This window comes from Larimichthys crocea, chromosome VIII (assembly GCF_000972845.2).
Source record: "Larimichthys crocea isolate SSNF chromosome VIII, L_crocea_2.0, whole genome shotgun sequence".
In the NCBI taxonomy this organism is placed as follows: Eukaryota; Metazoa; Chordata; class Actinopteri; family Sciaenidae; genus Larimichthys; species Larimichthys crocea.
Genome location: NC_040018.1, coordinates 16,869,635 through 16,895,046, shown reverse-complemented (window position 1 = coordinate 16,895,046; position 25,412 = coordinate 16,869,635). Strand labels below are relative to the sequence as shown.

General features: G+C 37.5%; 1 protein-coding gene across 1 annotated transcript in view; it reads left to right on the top strand.

The window, feature by feature from the left end:
* Positions 1–1,432: 1,432 nt before the first annotated feature.
* LOC104927904 (CUB and sushi domain-containing protein 1) overlaps positions 1,433–25,412 on the top strand; it is a 294,884-nt gene continuing 270,904 nt past the window's right edge. The window contains exons 1-2 of the mRNA XM_027281351.1: positions 1,433–1,442; positions 1,631–1,847. Coding sequence (XP_027137152.1) covers positions 1,433–1,442; positions 1,631–1,847 — 227 coding nt within the window. The remainder of the gene's footprint in view (positions 1,443–1,630; positions 1,848–25,412) is intronic.

The window sequence follows — 25,412 nt, the reverse complement described above, 5'->3', positions numbered from 1 at the left end:
CTGGTCCTGTAATGCACAGAGGTGGATGTTACAGCTCTGGTGTTTAATGTGTGCTTTCCACTGTGTGACTTATTCACAGTCCTAGTTACATGTATACAGTGGTTAAACTGGCTTTTGTAAGGAGGCGGAGCCCTTCTTCACTCACAGTGGTCAGTATCTCTCAAAACATTGGTATTTACCTCTCACCACCCGTTTAATACATATATTATCAATTTATAACCTACTTATTTATATCTAAATATATAAACAAGTTGGTTATAAATATTCCTTAAGCTTCCCGTTGTCGGTGGCGCATCAGCAGCACTGTGTGTGTGTGTTTGCGTGCGTGTTTGTATGTGCTGTATGCGATATTCAGGTTTTATATCAATAAACAAATGGAACGGATTCAATAATGAAGCTTTGACACAGCGCTCTGGAAACAGCGATGAGTGAATAGACTGATGTAGCCTACTGATTTTTGACATGGTAAAAGATGGAAGGTCCAAACTAATGTTTTTAAAAAGTTTTATAATGGTAGCTACGCCCATGATTATAATAAACACCGAAGCAGAGGGAGCTCAGCTCCGCCAGCAGGAGCTGAGCTCCGGAGGGCTCCGGCCCAATTTAATCTCTGCATGTATAGCTTTTACCATAACTTCACACTGAAAAGGCATAAAAGCTGGGAATTTAATAATTCGTCAAACCTTTGGCCACGATATAGCCTCTATAGAGACACTTATAGACACTATAGAATATTCAGCAGTGACTGAATAGTTAATGCTGGAATGACTTTTTAAATGGCAAAGATACAGTAAAGGCGTTGGATGTTTTTCAATCTATAAAACAAATATTCATAATTCATACTTTAACCATACCAACACTCTGTGTTGTACAATGAAGCATTTAGTCCAGATGCTGTGATGTGTAGCGTTTCCAAATGTTGAAAATGCACTTTGTGACAGATACATATGCTTCTGGAGAACCAGATTTTCTATATTGCGTTTTATGAAATAATATAATGATATTATGCATAATATTGTTTGAGCTGGCTTCATAGCAGCTTAGTGTTTTTGGTTGCGTGTGTATGCAGATATTTGTGTGCATGTGAATCCATGGGGTTGCTCCATGTTCTACTTTATTAATGTAAGGGTTCATTATTATGAGGTCTTATGTCTACATGTTCAAATGTTTGAGTGTTTGGTGTCCGTCATGGGATTTTATGAGTGAGCAATGTGATCACACGGTGCATGCAGTAAAACAACATCATACAGTATTCTATGCACAGTTAAGTGTGTATAAGTAAATGCATCAGGGGACGCTATTTCTGGTCAGAGATGAGTGGATCGCAACACTAACAGTGTCAGGATTATACAGAGACATAAAATCTAAATATATACATGTTCTCATCTAGGCTATTTGCATGAAAGCTTCACATGGAGTATGCTGTGGTATCATGGGAGGCTGTGAAGCATGTGTTACATTATGTTGCAGTAGTATGTGAGGACATGGACTTGTTGCTCTCATGAGACTTGGGCACATATTGAAGCTGTGCTAAAATACATCTGAAATATCCAAAGCAGCAATGAATCTTACCTCTAAATTCAAACATTCTAATATTCTTGTACATATTTGTCCCATCTCTCTCTTCCAGCTGAATCTTGTGGCGGTGTCGTCCAAGGACTGAATGGAACCATAGAGTCGCCCGGTTTCCCCCATGGCTATCCTAACTACGCCAACTGTACATGGCTGATAATAACAGGGGAGAGGAACCGAATCCAGCTAACCTTCGTCACGCTGGCGCTGGAGGAAGACTTTGATATTGTATCAGTTTACGATGGACAACCGTTGCCTGGCAACTTAAAAATGAGGTTAGAAATGAGTCTTGCATTTACAATCTTATCCGTTTTCCTGCTACTCTGTTTCTCTCTCTTCCATCTTTCTCTCCGAACGCCTCAGACTCTGACCCTCCTCTTTTTTCCAAGCCCTACTCTGAGAAAAAAGTTGGCATTTGGACAGCAGTATATTTCTTTGAATACTTATTTCTCCTAAATGGGAAATGACACAGTGTCAAAGAACAGTAGGTGTCAGCTTTAATTTGAGTGGATTTTCATAACAGATAAATAGTTTAAAAAAGGACTCCCATTTTTTTGTGTGGTCCACTCTTCACAGTGACAAAAGTAGTTGGACAAATTAAATTTAGATTTGACAAAGAAGACACTTTGACATTGCAAGGGTTGGGAAAACTTTATTGTCTTCTAAAAACTTTATCAGTCACACACTCCACTACGATATGCAGTGACATATTTAATAAAATTTCAATTAGACGTTATGTAGAAAATTCATAGTTCAGGTGAAAAGGCATTACATTTCTTATAGAGATATTGAAGTACAGCATATTAAAATTCCACTCACTTCACAGCATTGACAAAGATACTTACCAAGGTCTCTTTGCATTGTTCCTACAAAGATAAATATAAATATAACAGTGACTATAGCATTTAAGAATGCAATAGCCACTCACGAGTACGGATTTGGGGAGAATGCAGTATAGTACTGTATGTACATACTGTATGTTACAGTCAGTCAATGTCATTTTAGGGCACAACACATACACTATACTTTGATCAATGTATTTTGATCATTACATTCAGTTTTAAAACACTAACTGTATCTGCAGAAGTCTATTTCAAATTAAGGATGCCTCTTTCTAATCCTAAGGATTAGTATCAGGGCTGATCAATTGAATGATTACTTCTCTGTTCATTATTTGATTTTAGCCATGCAAAGTGTCATCTGAAATCTATAGTTACATCAGAATTATGGCTTTACCACTACTAGAGTACAGATGGCATGAAAGATGTGTTATGTTGATTTGCAACATTTAGTTTGATCTCTAACAGAAAGCAACATAGGCATAGCTCAAAGCAATGTAGTCCAATACTGTAATTTAGGCTGCATGTGCTTTTGATAAACCACGTGGTCCATAAACCAGCTCTGTTCTGTTTTACATCAGAACATTAAGTGGAAAGGCCTCCAAAAGGCATACAGCAAATAAAGTGAAAATGCTAAAAAGAACACTTTGCTGCAGAGGGTAAATATTGAACTGCTTCGTAAAACATTAAGGTGCAGATGGAGCAATGGCAGAAATAGTTTTTATATTACATGTACTGTAAACCGTGCTGTGCATTTCAGACTGAGTTCTCTTTTTCGGGTAGTGTTAAGCCTGTTAAACTAGGCAGTCCCTAGAAATCCAAGAAGTCAAGTCAAATTTATTTCTTTTATTTCATTTAAAAACAACATGAGCAGACCAGAAGTGCTTTAGAAACATAGGCAGAAGAAAACATGTCAACAGAGCAGACGATGAAATCATGCAGATGCCAAGGCAGAGAGCAAGTTAAAAATGAGTAGTGTATTTTGAAAGACATAAAAACAATGAGGAAAAACAGAAAAGAAAGTACTAACAGGCCAAAAGAAAAAAGAAAAAAAACAATTCTTCTTCTTCATCAATTTAGGATTGATTCACAAATTCCAAAATCCAGTATTGCATGTTAACAACCTTGCCATGAGCATACAGTATCAGCTAACTATGGCTCTACGGAGGAGGAAGAACGAGGATTTGGATGCTTTCCTGTTTGACTGACTATAATCTCCTCGAGAAGAGGGAGCATGACATCACCCAAACAATTTGCAGCATTTACCATTGTTTTTCAATACATACTTCAGTACACTGCATGTTAATACAAGTGATATTTGTTGTTGTTGTTGTTGTTGTTGTTTTTAATTTTACTTGCATTGCAACTGGAATTTAATTTAAGCTAACTGTGCAACTGAAACTCACAGTTAGTTTTTATATTAGTAAATGTTAAAGGACCTACAATCAGCTGGCAGCCTTCTGTTGTAATGTAAACATTGCAAAAATATTTTGGGATCAATCAGGAATCATAATCTGTAATCATAATCATAATCTGTGACCCTTTTAAAAATAAATCAAAGATTTAGGGCTGCATCTTACTATTTATGGATTAATCAGCCTAATATTTTCTCAAATAATCGATTCATTGTTTGGTCTAAAATAGTCACAGGAAATAGTGAAAAATGCCTGTCTCTTCCTTCAGTTAACCTATCTACTAATAAATTATCTAATCAGACCTACAAAGATATTCACAATTTTAATTTAACTAACTTCAACTCTAAGACACCAACAAGGCTCATAAGTGCACAAGGCAAATGGATCAACTGTGGCCTGAATGTAACATTCACATACTGTACGGACGTGGGAATTTTAATTTAAATTTAGATTTTTTGTTTTTCATTTTGGCACCCAAGTGAAGTATGGCAACACCAGCACTATGTGGCTATAAAGACAGTAAGACAGTAGATTAAACAGCACTAGATAGTGGATAATTTAAAGTCTGTATTTTCTCTGTTGGTCAACAGAAATATGCCGGAATATAAAAGTCACTAATGTATTGGCAGCATCATTGTTTGGTGAGTTGTAGGACTATAACACATTACAGAAAGGACAGTTAGAACAGCATCTACAGAGCTGGCAAACTGTGCGAAGCTTATTCATAGTGCCCTTCTTCTGTGTAGGAGGGATGAGCTGGGAAGTACTTTTTGGGTTAGTTGTGCAGTTAAAAAAAAAAAAAAAATCTTGAAAACAGTACTGAAGTAAGACATCTTATTTTTTATTTGACTGAATTGATGACAATACTGTATAGGAAAGCTGGGCTTATTGTGAAAACCCCAGCTGAATGAGTCTATCAAACTGAACTTAGAGCTAATCGGAGCAGACTAGATCAAACCTTGTTTAAGACTTTGAAACTTTTAAAACTACATAAAGCACAGATCACACTGATGCACAATAAAATCAGTTGACATGTTAAGACAAAACTGCAATGTTCGTTGGATGAGAGAATTCTAGATATTATACATATTAACATAGACAGTTGAATATATTTTTTTAAATGGACATTATTGCAGTGCTCTGACAGTAACCACATCATTTAGGGGTCAAGTCCCAGGTAAGTGAAGGTGAAACGGCTCTTATGAGGCTGCAGCCAAGTGTCCAAATTGTTCTGTTAGTTTATCGCAGAACATTTTGCACAGAATGTCTTGACTGAAATACTTTGCAGCTACTTAAGACTGGCAAATATACAAGCACATATTCAAGTGAGCAATAAGTGCAGCCCCTGTCAAAATGTAATAAATCTCAGATTTACAACAAAGTAATTTTTATTCACAGCTCAACAAGAAGAGGAACTGTTAGGAGAGAAGAAACACTGTGTTTCACTCTGACAGATTGACTATAACACTACTTAAGCCTAAGGTGAAACTAAACTTGAAAACTAGCCTGAACAATTGGTGAGCTATGCCAGACATGCTGTATATGTTAGGGACGGTTTAAACAAACCTACATTTTGTGAAGAGTGTGGTTTATTAATTTATTCAGTTTTTCCATTTCCTCATTTATAGACCTTTACTGAATTAATAAAAAATAAATAAATAATAATAAAAAAAAACAGACACCCACTAAACAGATGTACAAGTTTACTTTTTGTTTTTGTTTTGACATTGTATTATAATTTCCTATCATGAAAATAGAGCCATATGGATTTAGACACTACATTTCTGCTCAGTATTGTTATAATTGTTTGAAATTGAACTGTTAACTATAGCTATTATGAATCTATTTCATTTAGATTGACATATTTTATGTAGCATAAGCCTCAGCATTTGCTGTCATATACTACATCTTGTATCTTATCATTTCCCATTGTGTAATTTGTCTAATTAGTTATGTATTAATTATTTAAGCTGATTTTCTATAAACTTGAATGTTTTTCTGATAGTGGTTAATATAGCTAAATTATATAGCAGGACACCAAAAACAGGAACTCTGGCTCAGCAACAACTCAGGCTTAACCCAACAGTTAAACTATGCTGAATTTGCTTTATGGAACCAAATTGACTATGTATAAAACTATAACTGTAACTATTAGTTGTAAAGTATCATGGCCCTGAAAATTTAAGACACATTCCCAAGTGTTTTCAGACTGTGCCACAGTAACATGAGTAACACATGAGCTGCCTTTTGCTCTTGATATTTAAAGATTAGTTTAATGAATACAGTGCAAGATTCTGTATTAAATCAAATCCCAAATCTAAACTCTCAGTTGTCACCTTCATCTGTTCAGCATAATGTTCTTGCATGCCAGATGCTGGTTGAATAATAACTTTATTTATGCACCGCACTTTTCAAAACAAAGGTAGAAGATACTTCACATTATTGAACCATATTTAATGTAGGTGTTATTATACCAGCTAAAACATTCCTGTTTGTCTTTCAACCTTTATGTTTACTATTATGTTACCTGTTGTTTGTGTTTTAGAGCCATGACATGGGAATATAACTAAGGGAGTTTACTTTTGGCTCTTGGCCTCACTGAACTGTGGTGTGATTAAATCATAAAACAGACTGGCTCAAGGGACCACTTCAAGAAACAAATTAATTGCATCCTTTACTATGGTAATTTCCAAAATGTCTTTTAAAAAGTCAAGACTGAATATGTCTGTGAAATAAGATTGAACAACTATGAAGTATACAGAAAAAACTCAAAGGGAAGTGATAAAATACATGAAATCTGAAAATCTAATTAAAATTTCATTTTAAAAAATCTTACTTTTTTCTCTTCTTCCTTTATTTTCGTTTTACTAAATATATCCTCATTCAAATTGCTGTCTCCGTGGTCAGTTTAAGATATTTGTGTAGACATTTAAACCAAACTCCATGTCTTCACAAAATACATAAAAATGTCTGTTCTAACGAGGACTTCTTAGTTTAGCTAATCACCTTCTTGAGTTTTCTGAGTACATTTTATATGTATATGCCCAGAAATGTGTGTACCTGTTTGGGACTTCTTCTAGCATCTGCAGCAGACAGCATAAGCAAGACTGGCTTGTCAAATACTGCACCTTGGACCCCCTACTGACTGTATGCGTTCAAAGTTGTTGGCCCAGAGCATGCTGCGCCAAAAATGTCCACTGCTCTCCCGAACTACAGCTGTGGTGTGATGACAGGAAAGTGAAATGTACCAGCACCTCACCTGTACATGGCTCCTTTGAGCTTTCTAAGATCAACTGCTGCTGTTGCTCCTTCCATGACAACAATGTGCCCTTGTCTGTCCACTTGCCAAATCAGTGTTGTTTGATATTTTTTACTGTTTCATGTTTTGCTGCCACATACAGCATCACGCAAGAGCACATAAAAGCAAATACATCAAGTATCTAGCTCTGTGTTCACGTGGTAAGTCTGTTTGAAATGTCTGATTCAGGATGGGTTTCATAATACTTTTGCTGTGATATCTTTTAAAAATGTGTTTCCGCTTATTAGAAGACCACCAACTAATTTTTCTTTAAAAAAAAAAAGAGGTTCATGTAGATACCTGCAAGTAAGATGGAAGCTGCAAGAAGCCTTTGTCAGCTTAGCCCCGGAGTTATTTGACACCTACATTATGAACAGCCAAACAAACTAGGTGTATTTCAACTGTTCTGTCTGCTGCAAGTCTTTAAGTGTAAAAGATCATCAGAAGAGTGGTACATTAGTTGCCTCTAGTGCTTCTGGCCTGAAGTGCAGTGAGCTCTCATAGTGAAACCATTCCTAATGACATTTAGACAAAGTGACTGAGCGAGGTTATGCATTCTCTTCTTAACATAGCTTCTTTGTTGGTGTTAGCACTTCTTTGCATTGTGTGGATATTACTGAGGACAGGCAGCATAGTGCTGAAATTAGACCACTGGCCTGCCTTCTTGTGTCTCTCTCTCTGGTGTGTGTCACTGTAGGCAAAGTCTTAGCTCAGCTTGTAAGGCTTCCTCCAGCTCCAGCTGAGCGTCAGTAGCTATTGAATCACAACCAACATCCCCTGATTGCTTATTAGAGTGTAAGTTATGTTTTTACATAAGTTTAAGAGCTGATTCCAATTATCCTGCTGCTGCCTGCTCTCTGTATGAACTCTACGAGGGCAGTGGTCAGCCCATTGACCTAAAACCCTGTCCTCCACTAAGCTTCTCGCTGAATGGTGCAAGACTTGCTGATATGAATCCACCAGGCTGCCCACATGGAGTGGGATGAATCCAAGAGGAGATGACTGCCCTCCCTTTGTTCACAAACAGAGGGCAGAGAGGATATAGCTTTCAGACCCTGTGTGCGGGGAATGCTACAATCTCATATATAGAAGAAGGGCTGACCCGGCATCTATGGCCTCTACTAACCAGCCCCAGCTGTGCGTCAGCAGCATTAACTCTACTCCATCCCACTCACACTGTTGACTGATGTCAACAATGTGAAAATATTTATATATGAAACTGAAAAGCTTCTCTCATACAGGAACCGCTGCCCGCTCTCTGCCAGTGTCTTATAGTGTACAAGAACAGCACATTTCCCAAAGTCCCAGTTGTCTTACAGTCAGAGTTTTGCCAAAGTTTGAATCGGTGTAATGAGATATACGGTATTTTGACCAGACCTTGCCGGTATGGAACATAATGCACAATGGAGAAGAGGGAAGGAATAGTTTGAAAAGTTTCTGTGTATTTTTCTTAACACCTTTTCACTGTGACAACCCGTCCCAATTGGAATCCATTGCAGCTGCCTGAATTCCAGCTGACCACCAACACTGTTTTAGATCAGTAAGAAAACTTTTCACAGCCATCACTCAAGCCATAGACAAAAGATAGGTTGTAATATAGTATGTCTTTTAGTTTGTCACTTTCATGATAGCCAGGTCTCCTTGGAACATAAAGTTTATTGCAGAAGAGTTGTTGTATTAGCTGTTTCTAATGTCTGGCTTTTGTAACGTTGTGTTGTGGAATCACATTCAGATCAGTTTTTCTCCTTACACAGTCTGAAGAATACACACGTTTGACTGTGCTGTTCGTAAGTAACAGTGGCGTCAGGTATACATTTTGTAAATACTCAGTTAACACAGTCTGAACATTTGTTACAGATCGGAAATGTGCTGATCAAAAGGAGTGTGGAGGGAGTCCTTGGCAGGGATTGATCTTGTTTAATGTGTGTCCCATTCTGTCCCTTTATTTTTCTTTCTTCTTACAATATATCCCATTGATTGGTTGGGTGGAGGTAAGTTACAAAGTCTGCATGGCTGTATGGAGTCATGTTGCTAATGCTGCTGACCTTTAGCAGGGCATAATAGAAGAGAGTTGACTATTTCAGTTTCAGCTGCCTTTTCCAGCAGTTCTCCAGCTATTAGTAACTTACAAGCAACAGAGCAAAAATGGTCTACAGGGAGGAGGTCTGGGTATCTGGATGGGTCAGCAAATCAAAAGTCAGTGATATGTTTCAAGCGTGACCGAGATTGTGCCCGAACCGTAACCACATATTTATTATTGTAACCATGAAAACCATGCTCCACTAACCTAGTTAGTTAGTCATTTTAAAGTGCTTATTTTAACTCAATACATGAACATTTCTTAAACCTAACCAAGTTGCTTTTGTACCTAAACTTAACCCAACCTTAACCACAGTGCTGTCACATCATAAAAACAAGTTATTTTTCAACAGAAATTTGTAACAGTGTTACAAAGCACAAATAACTTGATATTGTCTAGTTAAATAGGGACGTCAGAACAGTTCTACCATATGTGCCATTGTACAGGCATGGACAAACAATGTATTACATACGTAATATGTCATTTAATTCAGAGAACATGTTGTCAGTCTCCAGTGATCAGTCTTCTGTACAAACAGATGTTCTATCTCACGGTAGTGCTGGACCTACTTATCATACTTTAGTTAGTTTCTCAGAACCAGACAGCCCCATTATGGAGTCAGGTCAGAGGGTACAGCAGGGCAAAGCATTGACATTCTTACTGTCATGTACCCTGTGGGTCTTGTGTGAGCAGCTCACCGTGTATCCACTGCGATTGCTTCACATGAGCCGTTTGCAGAAGGAGTTTGTCAGGCTACACTTAGACCTGCAATTTCACAAGTTAAGTGATACCTTTTTGATCCCTGTAGGGAGATTTTTTACTCTGTACGTGGCCCTCACTCCAGCAAAATAAGTTCTACAGAAGATCACAAACTTCTTGCCATCATGTTTATTTAAAACAGGGTATAATCATGTTGTTGCCAAACTGCAAATCCTAAACATAGGGGTTTATACATGCAAATGAGGGAGCCGTGGCAAGTGTGATATTTGTTTTGGCTGTGCATAACCTTATCTGCCATGAACTATTCCTATAGCAATGTATTTTAGAGGAACTCTACTGCGGCAACATGAACCCACATGAACATTAAAACTGAAACTGTAACCCTATCCTTTTGAGAAAACATTCATACATTCAGCATCCAGGCCTTTGCACCCTATTACAGTATACAAACATCATTGCTTCCTAAATGAACCATATCAATCCCTTTGAATTCTTACAGCAGAATATCTGACATACTGTATGGAGACAAGGTTGCATTACTTTATCTAAGGCTTGCTATCTAGCTTATAAATCGAATCCTTCAAAATAATGGTGTTAAAGGGCATGAGATCAAAAGAGGAACTGCTTTGAATGTTGCCAATTAGAGGACAGATTTGAGGCAAGTGCATATTTCAACTAGTCATTAAATTTATAAACAATCAGTAATTGCCATGTCCACTTGATGAGTTAATTTCCATCACAATTGTTGCAGCACTTGTTGTGGTGGCCGGAGAAATTGGTTTGTTGTTGCTTTGTTAACAGACTTTTTGCTTTTTTTTTTGCATAATTTACCTTTAGGCACTGCATACCTATTTATGTAACTAGGGTTAGACAGAAGATTAGAAACACTTTCAGTACAGTGCACTCTCAATGTAAAGCTATTGCGTTAGGTTTAGTTAAGTGTATCTAATAAACAATATACTATGAACTATGTGTAAAAGTTTGCTCATATCATTATTTCAGCCCTCATACTAGTGTGTTTACAGTGTGCACACAGGTGTGGATGAAGCTGTGTTTTCACTCAAAAGTATTGAGTGCAAAATCACACACTTTTTGTATTGGCTTTTGTGTGTGCATGTGTATGCATGTGCATTCATGCACCTGCATTAGATGACACAGTTAATTATGGAGTACAGGGATTATGGCACTAAGTATCACTGCATTTAATCAAGGTAATTAAGTAAAAGGTTATATAGCTATAAAAGCTTACACGTGGATGCACTCTTAGAACACACTATGAAACTGCTATGGTCAGCAATATGCACACACGCTTGCCTTAATACTGAAGTCGATTCTCTAGAGATATGGCAGGAGGGAGACCTCTCTATTGTCTTACACTACCTCTGCTCCCTCTGCTAGTATAAGGTAAAGAGAGAGTATCGTCTTAAAATGTTTTTGGAAGATATCCACTTGATATGACTTACTCAAGTCTGCTGAAGGATTTTTATCTCTTAATTGGTGTTACATTAGGTAAGGATCATTTCACATCCAGTATGAAAACAAATGACCAGCAACCAATAAATTAGTGTCATTATGAGCATGTGGCTGACATAGACTTGAACTTATATACCTCACCACCGCTACTGTCTTCTTCTCAGTTGTGCTTTTAAAAACATACTACCTTCACTGGTTGTGTTTGTTGTACTTTGTTTTTACCATTGATCTTTGTTCCTTACATCTTATTAAAATAAAAAATAAAAAACCTTTCTGTAATTTCTAGTATTATATTGCTACACTTGGTCAAAAAAGGGCCAGTCTGCATGATTTAGCAGAGTCATCCTCCCCTTCCTAGTGTGAAGCAGGCATTACAGTTGCTGCAAACAATGTACAAAAAAGAAAAAAAAATCCCTATCTAGATAGCAATAATAATCTGAGTAGCTGCTTGGGCTGAACTGCTGTGATACGGTTGTAGACATATCAGTTGAATTTTAGTGAAGGCATTGTCTTGTGTAAGCCTCAAATGATGTGTATAGATGTTTTGCCAAACAAATTACTATATATCATTCAGCAGTGATATTGCTTACCTTTGTATGGTAAGAGTGTTGTTTTCACTGTAGTATTCTCTCTGATCGTGCTTAAAACAGTCACTAAAATGGCATTAAAACTATGAGATGAGACCAAAACGCCACTAAAATGCATACTAATGAAATTATTTTAGGTTAGCAGCAAAGTCACGTCTGTTCTCATCTGCAGCCTCTGCTTCTACCAGTGCCAGCAGGAATATTTGTCATAGACCAGCACAAATTCAGCTTGCGGGACTATGTGGAATGATTTTGGTGAGTCAGTGCAACCAGTAATTGCTAATTTAATGGTGTAGTAGCACTAGTCACTCATCGAGACACCTGTCTAGTCCACCACAGGAACCCCTCAAGCCACACCCACTGACATTCTTCCTGACATTTTTTCCTTGTCCTTTGTGAATCCATCTTTATCAAAGGTCTCGTGTGTAAGATTTAGGAATGTCTATTGGCAGAAATGGAATGTGATATTTATAGGTACATGTCCATTAGTGTGTATATGTGTGTAATCACCTGAAAATAAGCCCTTTATATCTATTTATAGTTTTTCTTACATGTTTGAAAGGAGGGACAGCATGGGACAGTACTAAAAAGTCACTGCCCGGTGCCATTATCTTACACACTGGACCTTTAATGTTGTACATGACCACTTGTATAATGTAGGTGACTGAAAGGCACAGTATATACCGGTACACAACAGGTATGAATATTTTAATGAAATAAATAAATACATGAAACATTATATTATCTAAATACTACAACATTTTAACAAAAAAAACAACAAACAAACAAAAAGTATCAGATCATTGGAATGTAATTGAAAATAAGTTTTGCATTTTCTGTATATATTGTTTCAATATCAGGCTATTGTGTAATCTTATTCATGCGTGTAGTGCATGCATACAGTCGTGATTAGTTACAAGCTAAAACGTGATGGCAAGATAGTAAGCATAGGTAAAATGAATGGTTACATGGATGGTTCAGGATTCAACAGCATAAATAATAAATATTTTTTTTATGTCATAACACTGGTACTTGAAGAGCCAAATATTGCACTACATCATCTTTTAACACGTTTCAGTGGGATAGCCAGCCTGCTATTGCTAAAGCAAAAATGTCCAAAAGCATTTTCAACAGCTAAATTCAGTCCACCAAAAGCATTACCGCACATCATTTTACAAGACACATTGCTTGTTTGTATATCTTGATTGAATTTAGATAGTGTTGGTTGTTGAATAAGTTATCACAAAGAAAGTACAATAAGAAAAGCAAATGGCCTGTGGAAGGACTGAAAGTTCAGGGGGCTGGTTTGGGTACATGACTAGAAAAGATATAGAAGATTTAGAGCTGTGTTACTTCTTTGCATACACATTGGCAGAGGCATGAAGGAGGGACCAGAGAAAGGTTATCAGTGAGGTCTTTTGTCTTTGTTGTAGAGAGATGGAGACAGAAACAAATAAGAAAGCAATACAGAGAGTAAATAGAGATAGAGAGAAAGAATGAAGAGGCACAAGGCTCATACTGTTCTCTGCTACAGTACTCTCTCTCTCTCCCTCTACACTAACTCATGCTCTTCTGGGCTCTTCTTTTCTCAACTCAGTGTCACTTGTTCATGTTAAAGATTTGTCATGCTGCTACTAGGCTTAATGTGATATTTCATTACAGTATTTTTAATGGCTGGTCCAAAGTAATAGTGTGTGTAAGACTGACACACTAAAAGATTTACTGAATAATTCACAAACTTGAATAATATTTTATCATGGTAGATACCTGCTGACTTTGTCCAATTAATTTCTTAATTCTCGATTTAATTGTAATATTTTACAATATCATTACTACTACTAATTATATACTATTAATAATAATAACGACTACTTCTCAGTAATTATGTCATATATTTGCATACCAGATGCAACCCCACAAAGGTTCCTGACTGTTGTTAGAAATACAACTGGCAGTTGAGGGCTTTATGTAACTAGTAGTTTTACAGTGGTGCAGTGAGAACAGAACGAAAAAAAAAAACATAAAGAAGTGTCCAAGAAACAGGAAAGCCCAATTGTGTTTGGATGCTGAACCTAATAAGAAATATCTAATAGATTGCATTTTCAAAGTAATCTTTAAAACTCAATTCAGAACACATTTCCAGGTGACATCCTGTGAACACACACAAACTTAGACTACCCCCAGTAACTGCACAGTAAAAAAAAAAATCACACACTTTTCTGAGAAAAATAGGCCAACACTAGATAACCAGGCAATGGAACTAATCCAGGACTACTGCTGGGGAAGGAAGGAGAGAAGTGAAGAGAGAGAGTGGAGGGAGAGGGTAGGGGCTACAGAGGGAAAGAGAGAGAGAGAGAGAGAGAGACAGAAACATACAGAGAAAGAGACATAGGACCACAGAAGGACTCAGACACACACACACACACACACACACACGCACACACACACACACATACACACACAGGATGCTAAAGCTAGTAGAACTAAGTCCCTCTGCGGTTGGTAGTTCTGTCCGTCTGTCTGTGTCTCATTGTATTCTTGATAATTCTCTAAGCTGCTTCGACTTGTCACCAGCACATCAGAAAGTTGAGCGCAGTTTTCACATTACGATAAGAGTTGAACAGAGATGAAAACTAAAAGAATCTGCACAATTTCTCTCAAATAAGTATTTTTTTCTCATCCTGGTGCTTCTGAATTTCTTCATCTATCTGTCAAGCTGAGCACTCAGCAAAGTTACAACTCCAGTTATATTTGTCAATGTAGGCTTAAAGAAATACTCCACTAAACTTTGTTTTGATTATACAAATTATACAAACACTCCTCCTCCCATAGGTTTGAAAGGTGGCTCGAAAAAGTCTGTAGTTTGCTCCTTTTTGTAGGATGGCAGCTGCAAACAGCATGGTGTCACAGCAGTTACAATAAATTCCAACCAATTTTGGAGCGGGGAAAAAAAAGCAGCATCAGAATCTACATAGAAGCTTTCCAAAGTACTCTTGTAGCATAATCCACTTCTCTACTGTTTGTCTGAATGCTCAGTATGATCCAGACCTTTGTGCCAAAGTATGCCTAATTATGGCTGAATATGCAAATACCATTTTTCACTGGAGTTGTAAGCTGTTTGTGTTTGTTGCGATCCTTGTAGTGTTGTATAGTTAACGATTATTGTTATCATTGAATAATCTTTGCATGCTTTTTATGATTAATCAATCAGTTATACAGACCATAATTAAGTCAGTCAGACAGTAGTCTTAAATATGTTGAATTTACAATGAAACAGAGAAAGGCAGCAAATCCTGAAGCTGAATCCAATACAGTAAATCTGCTGCATTTTTCAGAAGACCTAAATCGTTAATTGATCTTTAAAGATGATGTTGATTAACCCTTTGGGGTCTGAGCAATTGCTGATGATTGCAAAAGCAATTGATCCATTCATAGAACCCCAGGAGGTTAATATAGATATATGATTTTACAAACTGTACTTTATATTCCAGCTTCCAAGGTAGCTGGGAGTATTTTGTCAGCAGAAAAATTGATGTGTATTGTTGTCGAGAATGAAAGTGACCGAGAGGAGCAACGGTCGCTGGAGCAGGCTGTGGACTGATGCTGAGTTCAGCTGTTGTGCTGGACTGTTGGGCTGATGAGAACATTTAGATCTGCGGGCCTCCTGCCTCACCAAACACCTGTTACTGCTGAGACTCAGCGGGGAGGGCGCGGGGATACAGAAGGGGAGATGAAGCAACAGAAAAAGAAAGTTACAAGTAGACTAAGAGCTAGAAACAGGGATGGAGTAGGGCAGCGTGACACCATTTGAGAGAAAGATAGAGCGAGTGAATAGGAGAGAAAAAATGTATGCCTATAAGTCTTTAATGATCCTGTCTGTAATCTTGCTGCCAGCCTGAACTCCAGTTACATTCATGCAGACATCTGCAGTAAAACTTTAATTTACCATGAATCCAGATTCGTCGATGTCAGTCAGTCACAGAAGTTTCACTTCGCTGAATTATCTGACTTAGTTGTTTAGTTTGTTTACACTGTGATCGAACATTGAAGCAAAACACTATAAACAAAACAAAACTAAAAGATACAGTGACAACAAGAAGAAAAGAAGGTAAAGAATAAAATAAAAAAAAAACTCCAGGGGTTCCTGAGACAGATCTCACTCCAAACAAAAGACCCAAAACAAGAAAAACAAGAAAAACAATTGAAAACACAGCACTACTGGATGAAGCAATCTAAATGACATATGCACTTTTGAATAGTTTACCACAGGCATTGGCCACCCATAGTGATCTCATTCACTTTCTTTTAGAAAATCCAATGGAGCCATCTCTGTGTAGTACTCTCATACCCATATGATACTGTGCTGCTGTTTATACATACTGTTAGGAAATCTGTATGCACACACCAATGGCTGCCCTATTTCAATTGGCTGGACAGGAGACATGGGAAAATCTTATTATCCATCTATACATCTATGTGATTAACTATTTAATCATCATCTGAAAAATAAATACAAAAATTGGAAATTTGTCCATTGAAATACCTACAATAACAAAGACTGTTAAAGAAGCCTTGGCATTCTTTCAATTAGCTTCATGAGGTAGTCACCTGAATGGCTTTTCAACAGTCTTGAAGGAGTTCCCATATATTTTGAGCTCAGTTGGGTTTTGGCTGGGTGATTGTGGAGCTCAGGTCATCTCATGCATCACTCTCCTTCTCCTTACAGAGCTTGGATGTGTATTTTGGGTAATTGTCCTGTTAAAAACAGCACAAACCAGATGGGATGGCGTGCCAGTGGAGAATGCTATAGTGGCCACATTGGCCTTGAATTATGAATAAATCACCAACAGTGTCACCATAAAAGCACATCTATACCATCACACCTTCTCCTCCATATTTCACGGTGGAAACCACAAATGAGGATACCATCCTTTCACCTTGCATTCCATGATTTCTGAGACTGGTAACTATAAAAAAAAACTACCTCTGCAGTGGTAACTTTTGGTCTTCCTTTCAGGGGCAGGTCCTCATGAGAGTGAGTTCCATCAAAGTGTTTGAATGTGTCTTCAGGAGTAGTCACAAAAAACATCAAAGTTCTTAACATTGTTCAGATTGACTGACCTTCACATCCTAAAGTAATGATGGATTGACATTTCTCTACACTTAGTTTAGCGATCCTTACCACAGTAGTTGAATAGCCCCTTATTATTATTATTTTAGTAGTATAGTAGTAGTACTATAAACTAAATGAAACCAGCTACAATCAATAACCATGATTTTCTGTCAGAGGATTTACCTCAATATTAATGACTGTTACATTTTTTAATGCTGCTCTTCAGTTTGTTAACTGTTACTGTTTTTGACAGTACTATTTTTATTGGGCTGTCATCATATTTATTTTTAATGTCACAGCTGTTGTCTGCAATCTTTTAGGTTACTTTAGATCTAGACATGCACACAATGACCTTAAATTTGTGTTTTATTTGTGAAATGTTAAAGTACAATCAGGATTTTAAAAAAATCCAATAATGAAAAAACAACTGTACATTGAAGTAGAATAAATAATAATAATAAAAAATAGAATACTAACAAACATTACATAATAAATACAAAGGTACATTAAGATTCAAAACACTCTCTTGCAACACTAATGATCCATGTGGTTGCTGTTTTGTAGCAGACCTGCAGTCTGATTTACCTGTACTGAAGTAAACCAGCTAAATGAAATATTTCCACTAGGAGACAATGCTAAAATATCACCTCAGAAGTTGTGACACTCAAGAGTTTACAAGGCAACAGTCAGATACATAGTAACAGGCATTTCCAACTCTCTTTTATTTAGCTCTATCCCTCAGGCATAGCGGTTGATTTATATTTTGCATTTCAAAACATCATACATCATAAGATGTAATGTGCACAGGCATTTAGACACAAGGCCCCTGGCTATCCTTTCCACACTGGTTGACTGACTGACTAACTGGCTGGCTGAATGGCTGGCTGTCATTTATAGAACATCTGAGCTGGCATTTATCCAGAAAATCTACTGTTGTTTTTGATCCCTTTGGGTGTTTGCTGAGCGGTAATATGAAATCTGCACTTCCTGAAAATACACATAAAAAAATTGTTTGTTTTAGACACATCAAGGTGTAGAGACTGGCTGGTAAAAAGCCACAGTTTGAAATGCCTCCAATATATATATATATATATATATATATATATATATATATTAATATTTTTTATTTTTTTTTTTTTTTTTTTTCCATAGATACATCAAAGTACAAAGGGGAAAGTGCTTTGATATCAGAGGAAAAAACCAACAAATGCTGGTCTCCATTTTTCTGAATTCTAAAAGGGGTGGCCCTATCGAGTCGCCCTTTTGTTATCTCTGTTGCATTTATGCAACTTTATGCCCTATAAGTTCATTTTTATTAATTGTGCTTTTTGTTAATCATACAGGACAATGATAATGGCAATGGTCTACTAACTACTTTGTAAACTCTCCTCCTGTCAATTCTGCCACCGGGCTTGACAAATGTTAATATTGAAGTAAACATCTTGAAAAAGGTGAAGCAAGTAGAAAAAAAGCTGCAATCCCAACTACACAGACAAGCGACTCTCCATTTATGTGTCCATCCATCCTAACGTCAGAGGAAACGCAGAGGTAAACATGGAGGAATTTAAGCATTTAAGCATCCTGCTAGCCAATGTACAGGTAATCGATAATAAACTTCATGACCCAAGCAGTATATCTGAGTGTAATATCTATTTTTTCAATTTCAATCAGGTGATTCTTTTTTCTGTTGATCCGATAGAACAGAGGACTCTGGTAATAGAGATATGTGCTTTGTGGTGAAGGATCGGTGTGAAAATGGAAAAATTAAATTACTATCCTGTATTTTCTTGCCTGGTGTAAAATTATTGACTACACAAGGGAATTCACATCACTCATAATTACAGCGGTCTACTATGGAAGAATTATCCTATCGTTATTCAGGAGCGTAGATTTTCAGTTTGAGAGCATGATTTCTCCTTCTCATGCTCAGATTTATACTCCTTGTGCTCACATTTTGTGCTCACATTCAGATTTCTGCTGCTTTCTTTCAAAATGTGTGCTTGAACTCTAAAATCACATGCTTGTGCTCACATTTCTTCTTCTTGGACACAAACATTTCACTCTCACTCAAATATGTCCGTGCACAGGACATATCTGAGTGCGAGCGATCTAAAGTCTACGCGCTCAGATCTAATGTGTTCACACTCAGAACAAGCACGTCCTCTCAAGTTGAGGTGTGAGGATAATTCTTCCATAGTCCTTCATCAGGTGACTCAAGAAACTACCCTGTGTGAGCATTACAAAGCCTTTACCTGCCCACAGACAATTTACCCTTATACTGTGCTCACTATTGCTGGAGGCTTCAATCAGGCTAATCTTAAGAAGGTTATGCCTGACTTCCATGAAGACATACAGTGCACCATAAGAGAAATAAACACTCTGGATCAATACATGGTGTTGGAAATGTGGGAATTGTGAAGATGAGATTGAAGTACTTCAACACATGCAGGACAGACATTCAGAGGCCTACTACTACTACTAACTTATGGCTGCAGTCTGACAACATGGACAGTTTTAAAGCAGCCTACAATGTAAGAAGAGCAAAGAGACAAAAAAGAGACTACAGGAAGTAACGAAGTCAAACTGCAATTAAAAGAGGGCAATACCAGAAGCATGTAGCAAGGTAACTATGACATATTACAAGCGCCTCCACTACACGCTATCCCACGAGACAAAAAGGTGAGCTGTGTGAGATTGCTGTTCACTGACACCACAGTCACCCCCAGGTTTGCCACAAAGCTCAAGCACCTGGGATTAAGCACCTCACTGTGAATGTGGATTGGATTGTGAATCCTTGACTTCTTGATGGACAGAACCTAGATGGTGAGGGTGGGCGGACACACCTCATCTACCTTCATCCTTAACATTGGAGCACCCTAGGGCTGTGATTTAAGTGCCCTGCTGTACTCCCTGTCCACACACAACTATCATCACTATCATCAAGTTGGCTGACGACACAGCTGTGGTGGTGCTGATCACTGATAAGAGTGAAGAAGCGTATCTGAAGGAAATAGGGAACCTAACCCATCACAACCCCCTCTTGAATGTCAGCAAGACTGATGATAGTGGAGGAAGCAAGCCCACCTAATATCACTGGGTCCTCAGTGGAGAGGGTGGACAGCTTCAAGTTGGTGTATCACATAGGGCTTGACCTGGGCGTTGCATACTGACTGCGTAGTAAGAAAGGCAAGGCGGATTGTTTAATCTTGGATGTTGAATGATAATGATAAAAATTCTGGACATCTTCTTTAGTACTCAGGAATTGTTATTTATGCACCATTAAGAACATCCTGGCAGGAAACATCAGTCTCAGGTATGGAAACAGCACCGACAAGACTGCAAGGTCTTGTAAGGGTGGTTCGTTTCAGCTTAACATACAATAGGTGGGGCTCTATTCTACCTAAAAGACATTTATACCAAAGGCTGCTGAAACAATACAATTAGAATAATCTTTAAGGACCCCAACCTCCTGGATAATTGCATTTTCCCCATGCTGTGATCAGCAGCATAAAACTGCCCCTTAAGAATACAATTATTTACCCCTCATTACTACTTCTACTATTCTTGTACCTGTGTGAATATATGTGGCAAATAAACTGAAACTTGAACTTTTCTAGCTTTCCATTTTATTAAACCAGGAATTAACACTTATTTTCATGTTTCACACTTTTCACACAACCCTAAGCTAAATTGCCAACCGAAAGTACCACTTCTACTAAAAATGGAGAACAATTTTTTTGTGCCCTTCAAATATGAAATCATGAACTAAGGAAGCCTGGTTTCAACCATGGCCATTTTTTAAGACTTTATTTAGATCACAGTTCTTTAGTCTTTTATTCAAATGCTGCAAAAGGTAGAGACTGCAGAAAAAATGAGATGTATCAGTGTTCCATCCATCTCTCCCATTACCCTCCCCTCTTACTTTCTGTATACTTTTCTCCCTCCTCACTGTGTGTTCGCTTGAGATAAAATCTTACTTTATTTTCAGTTTTATTCTTGCAGTATTTCAACGACTTGTCAATGCCTTCCTCTCGCTCTTTCAGATGCTCAGTTTTTGCCTCCGTCATTTTCTCTCTCCAGCTGTGTTTCTTTACAAGCAGATTTTTCCCCTGATCGGAAACTTTTTTCTTGTTTCTTTTTATATGGTAGTATGAACACAAACATTAACATATAGATAAACAACTGTAAGAAGAAAAAAAGAGGGTGAACTAACAAAAAATAACAGAAATAACTGGGCTAGGCAACTGAAGATAATGAAAAAAAAAAAAAAACTATTTGCCATCTCTATTATGTTTGAAAAACTCCCCATACAAACTCACAAAAGCTATAGTGGAATGATCAGAGTAAAATACATAATTTGTTAGCTGCACATCTGAGAATCACCTGTCTTTCACTCAAGGTTGCAAAGGGGGCTTGACTGTCAGTATGAGACTCTTGGGTTGTTGTGTGCAACCACTCAGGCTACAGTAGCTGTTGATGGTCAGTGAATAGGTTCAGTGAATAGGCTGGCTGCTAGTTTAACCATCATCGATTTTCTTTTTGTGTTCTTCTTCTTCTTTTGGAAGTTGTAATGTGATTATTTCTACTGCTCTCCTATAATTCCTATATTTGAGAAAGTTCACTTTTGACCATGGGAACAGACAGTGAGATGCACTCTTGCTCTTCATACTGTATTCAGACATGTCTTCCATGAAAAATCCTGATGTAATTCTTATTTTTAAAAATGTAATGAGCATTTCTAACTGACTGCCCAGCACTCGTAACACCTATGCAACTCTAAAATCACAGGTTCAAATCAGGGTGTGGGGCTACATGTCACTAAAGCAGAAGTAACTGTGCTGCACAATGTTTTCCAATCTCAGAATAGGTTACCTATTTAATATTATTAGTAACTTTGACTTAAGCTTTTCATCATGTGGCTCCTCAGGGCTTCTTTTCAAAGCAGCTCAGAGGATGTCTTTTTTTCACATGAGCCAGTTCTCACCCATCTGCCATGATGCTCACAGCTGATCTGCCTTTAAATTCATCTTGCACAAACAAGAAAAGTGTTGATTCTCTGCCTTTCAAGTTTTTTTTTGTTGTTGTTGTTTTAAGTAAAAGTCCAATTCTTGGATTTTGTCATATTTGTGAATGTTTGGGGACCATGGAAGACAGTATGGTGGGAGTATTTAAATGTCACATTTGCTAGTGTGGGTTGCCAGTATTGTTGATAATTGGAACATTCAATTCTGTGGTTGTGACTGGTGTGTGAGTTTGTGTGTGTCCACACATGCATGTGTGAGTAGGTGCTTTTTTTTCCGGTTAATTTAGTTTTCCGTCATTACTAACCCGATCATATGCAATATTTAAACGATCGGTGAGTAGGATTTAGTGTCATCTAGCAATATAGCTGCAGATTGCAACCCCCTCACTTTGTTTCAAGTGCAAAATGTTTAAAAAACACAAAACGCCCAAAAAAGAGCTTTTTTTTTGTTTGTTTGTCTGTTATGAGCTACTGTAGAAACATGGCAGACTCTATGACTAAGGACCCACAACATCTGTAGATATAGAAGGCTCATTCTAAGGTAACAAAAACAGATGAGGTGATTATACACTAATGAAACATAGTTATGCATATAATATTCAATTTCTGGTGTGCGAGCCCTTTAAATTTAACGCATTAGACCCTTTAACCAGGTGCATCTGTATAGAGCATGTAGATAACTACACAGTTTTACATCTGCACACGGCCACAAAAAACATTAATGGCCTGCAATTAATCTGTTTTCCTGTATTTGTGAAAAGCCTCACTGCCAGGCAAAAATACCTTGAAGGAGACTTTTTCTTGACTTCCATGAATTGCGCTTATCTCACCAATTGACATACCTCCAAACTGCTCACCGAACCATGAAAAGGTATCTATGTGTTTGTGTCTTTGAGTACGTAGAAAAAAATAGTACACTTCCCCCAAAACTCAGCTAAGTCTCATATCAGCCAATGAGTCAGCATGCTTTGCATATTTTTAGCCCTGTGGCCAATTGCAGCACAGCACTTGGCCTGACTTTGAATTCATAATGAGGTTTTCTTCCTACACAGGACCACAAGGTTGCTATAGTAACTGAGGATGAGTGTGTGATGGGTGATTGGCAGCTGACAGATTAGCGTCAGAATGATTTGTCACTCATTTGTCACACACCTATAATCACAGCGTCCCCATTTGCTTTTCATCTTTTCGAAAAAAAATCTCCCCACTTCCTCATGGTCCTTTCTCTTTTTCTGCCTCTTTTACTGTGTGTTAGCACAAAATTCATATCATGAAACTGACTTTAGAGTTTATAGAATGAATGTTTATGTTTCAATCCGATTTAAATTTCAAAGAAATTTGAGCCAGTCGAGAGGGAAAATGGAGAAAATAACAGGAGGATGAAAATAAGACGACTGGGGAATTCAGAGGAGTTGAAAAGAAGAGGAGAGATGAAGAGGTGAAAAGAGAGAGAGAGTAACATTGTGATGTGTTAAACACTGAGTAACACTGAGGTTCTTTTAAAAAAAGGAAAGATGTCACATAAATGCACACACACACACACACACACACACACACACACACTCGCACACATGCACGCACGCACGCACACAGTGAAAAATGATTCAGAAACATGCCCTAAGGGAATACTAGTTTCTAGTTTATGAATATGGAAAAGTTGTTTATAATATTGTGTATACCCCACCTGTTCCTGCATGACAGTACTGCAGGTGTGTGTGTGTGTGTGTGTGTGTGTGTGTGTATGTGTGTGTGTGTGTGTGAAAGAGAGAGAGTGCAGACTGAAATGGATGAGAGGAGGCAGTCAAAAAATAGCGATGACAGATGGTTGATGGAAGGAAGATAATGTTGAATATAGTGAGGGGAAAAGAATGGAGACAAAAAAAGTAAGAGGAGGTTAGAAAAAGCTCTTTGTGTTGCTAAAGAAAAAAGACTTTCAGGGCCTTGAAAAGATGTTTTGCTTGCATGGTGGGCCATAGCAAAATATGTGACTATTTCTCTCTCTTCTAGTCTCTGTCTCAGACTGTAATATTGTGACTTGTTTACAGCATGGTTGTCATTTCCAATAGCTAAGTAAGTTAATTGATATGCTTGACATGATCAGTCTTCTTTTGCAGCACATTGCTTCATAATTAATCATATACATACAGTTTAGGTTAAGTATTTATTTTACATTTTTTATTAGGATCAGGATTAAGATTAGGGTGAGGTAGGGCTATCTTTTTTTTTTCCTTTAGCCAACAGAATGTAACAAAATGTCCAATTATGGATGACTTCCCTCTTGGGTTTGCCTTTGATGTGTGATTAACTAGTTTATTAATTCACTAGATAGACTTGAAAGAATGGCAGCTTCCAGAACAAGAGGAGTATTTTGTTTCTCTGGATGCCAAATGGACCAGGAGAGTCTCAATATACCACCATGACCCAAGGGATGAAACTGAATGTTGCAAGTTTACCTCCCTCCAAAACAGGGGTGGAGCCAGATGTTGCAAACATTTGCGAGATGTTGCAAAGAGTTGGCGTTTCTTTTTATTATTTATGTCAGGTATATGTACTGTTTTTTCAATCCGTTTGAGAAAATAGCCTTAAAATATCTACATCATTGGGAAAAAATTTAATTGTTCTCCAACTTGTCTTTGTCTGTTGAACACAACAAATGTTGAGGATGACTAATTTGCACTTTTATTACTATTTTAGAGTACATAAGAATGAATGTTTAACAAATTTGCATTTAAATCTACTTCCCAACAATGCCAAATAAAAGTGGTCTTCATGACTCAAATTTAAAATTAGGCCAACAGAAGCAAATGAGACACAGTTTAAAACGAAAAAAAAAAAAAAATGAAACAAAACAAAAAAGATTTGAGGCTTTTAAGAAAACATTTCAGGCTGGAGACACAGAGGCCTGCCCATACTCCAAAATACAACCTTTTAGACACAGCACTTTGCAAACATACCTTCTCATGCTCATCACTTCTCTTCATGCTCAGTCATCTCTTCAACATATGTGACTTTCCTGTATCTGTATTACAGGTCTTACATGTGCCTGGATAATTATCATTATCATGTAGAAGAAACAACTCAGTGCCACTGTAATAAAAACAAACATTTTTTTAGTCAGTTCCCACCGAAATCTGTCCTTTGTAACATTTTTTAAATAAAACATAGCAGATTGATTAGCTGAAATGTGACGGTCTTCAGAGATTCTCTCAAGATGAACCAAATATTCATAAGGCCAGCAAACGAAATGATGAACTCAGCTAATTGTGGCATCATAGATTCAGATCGGACTTTG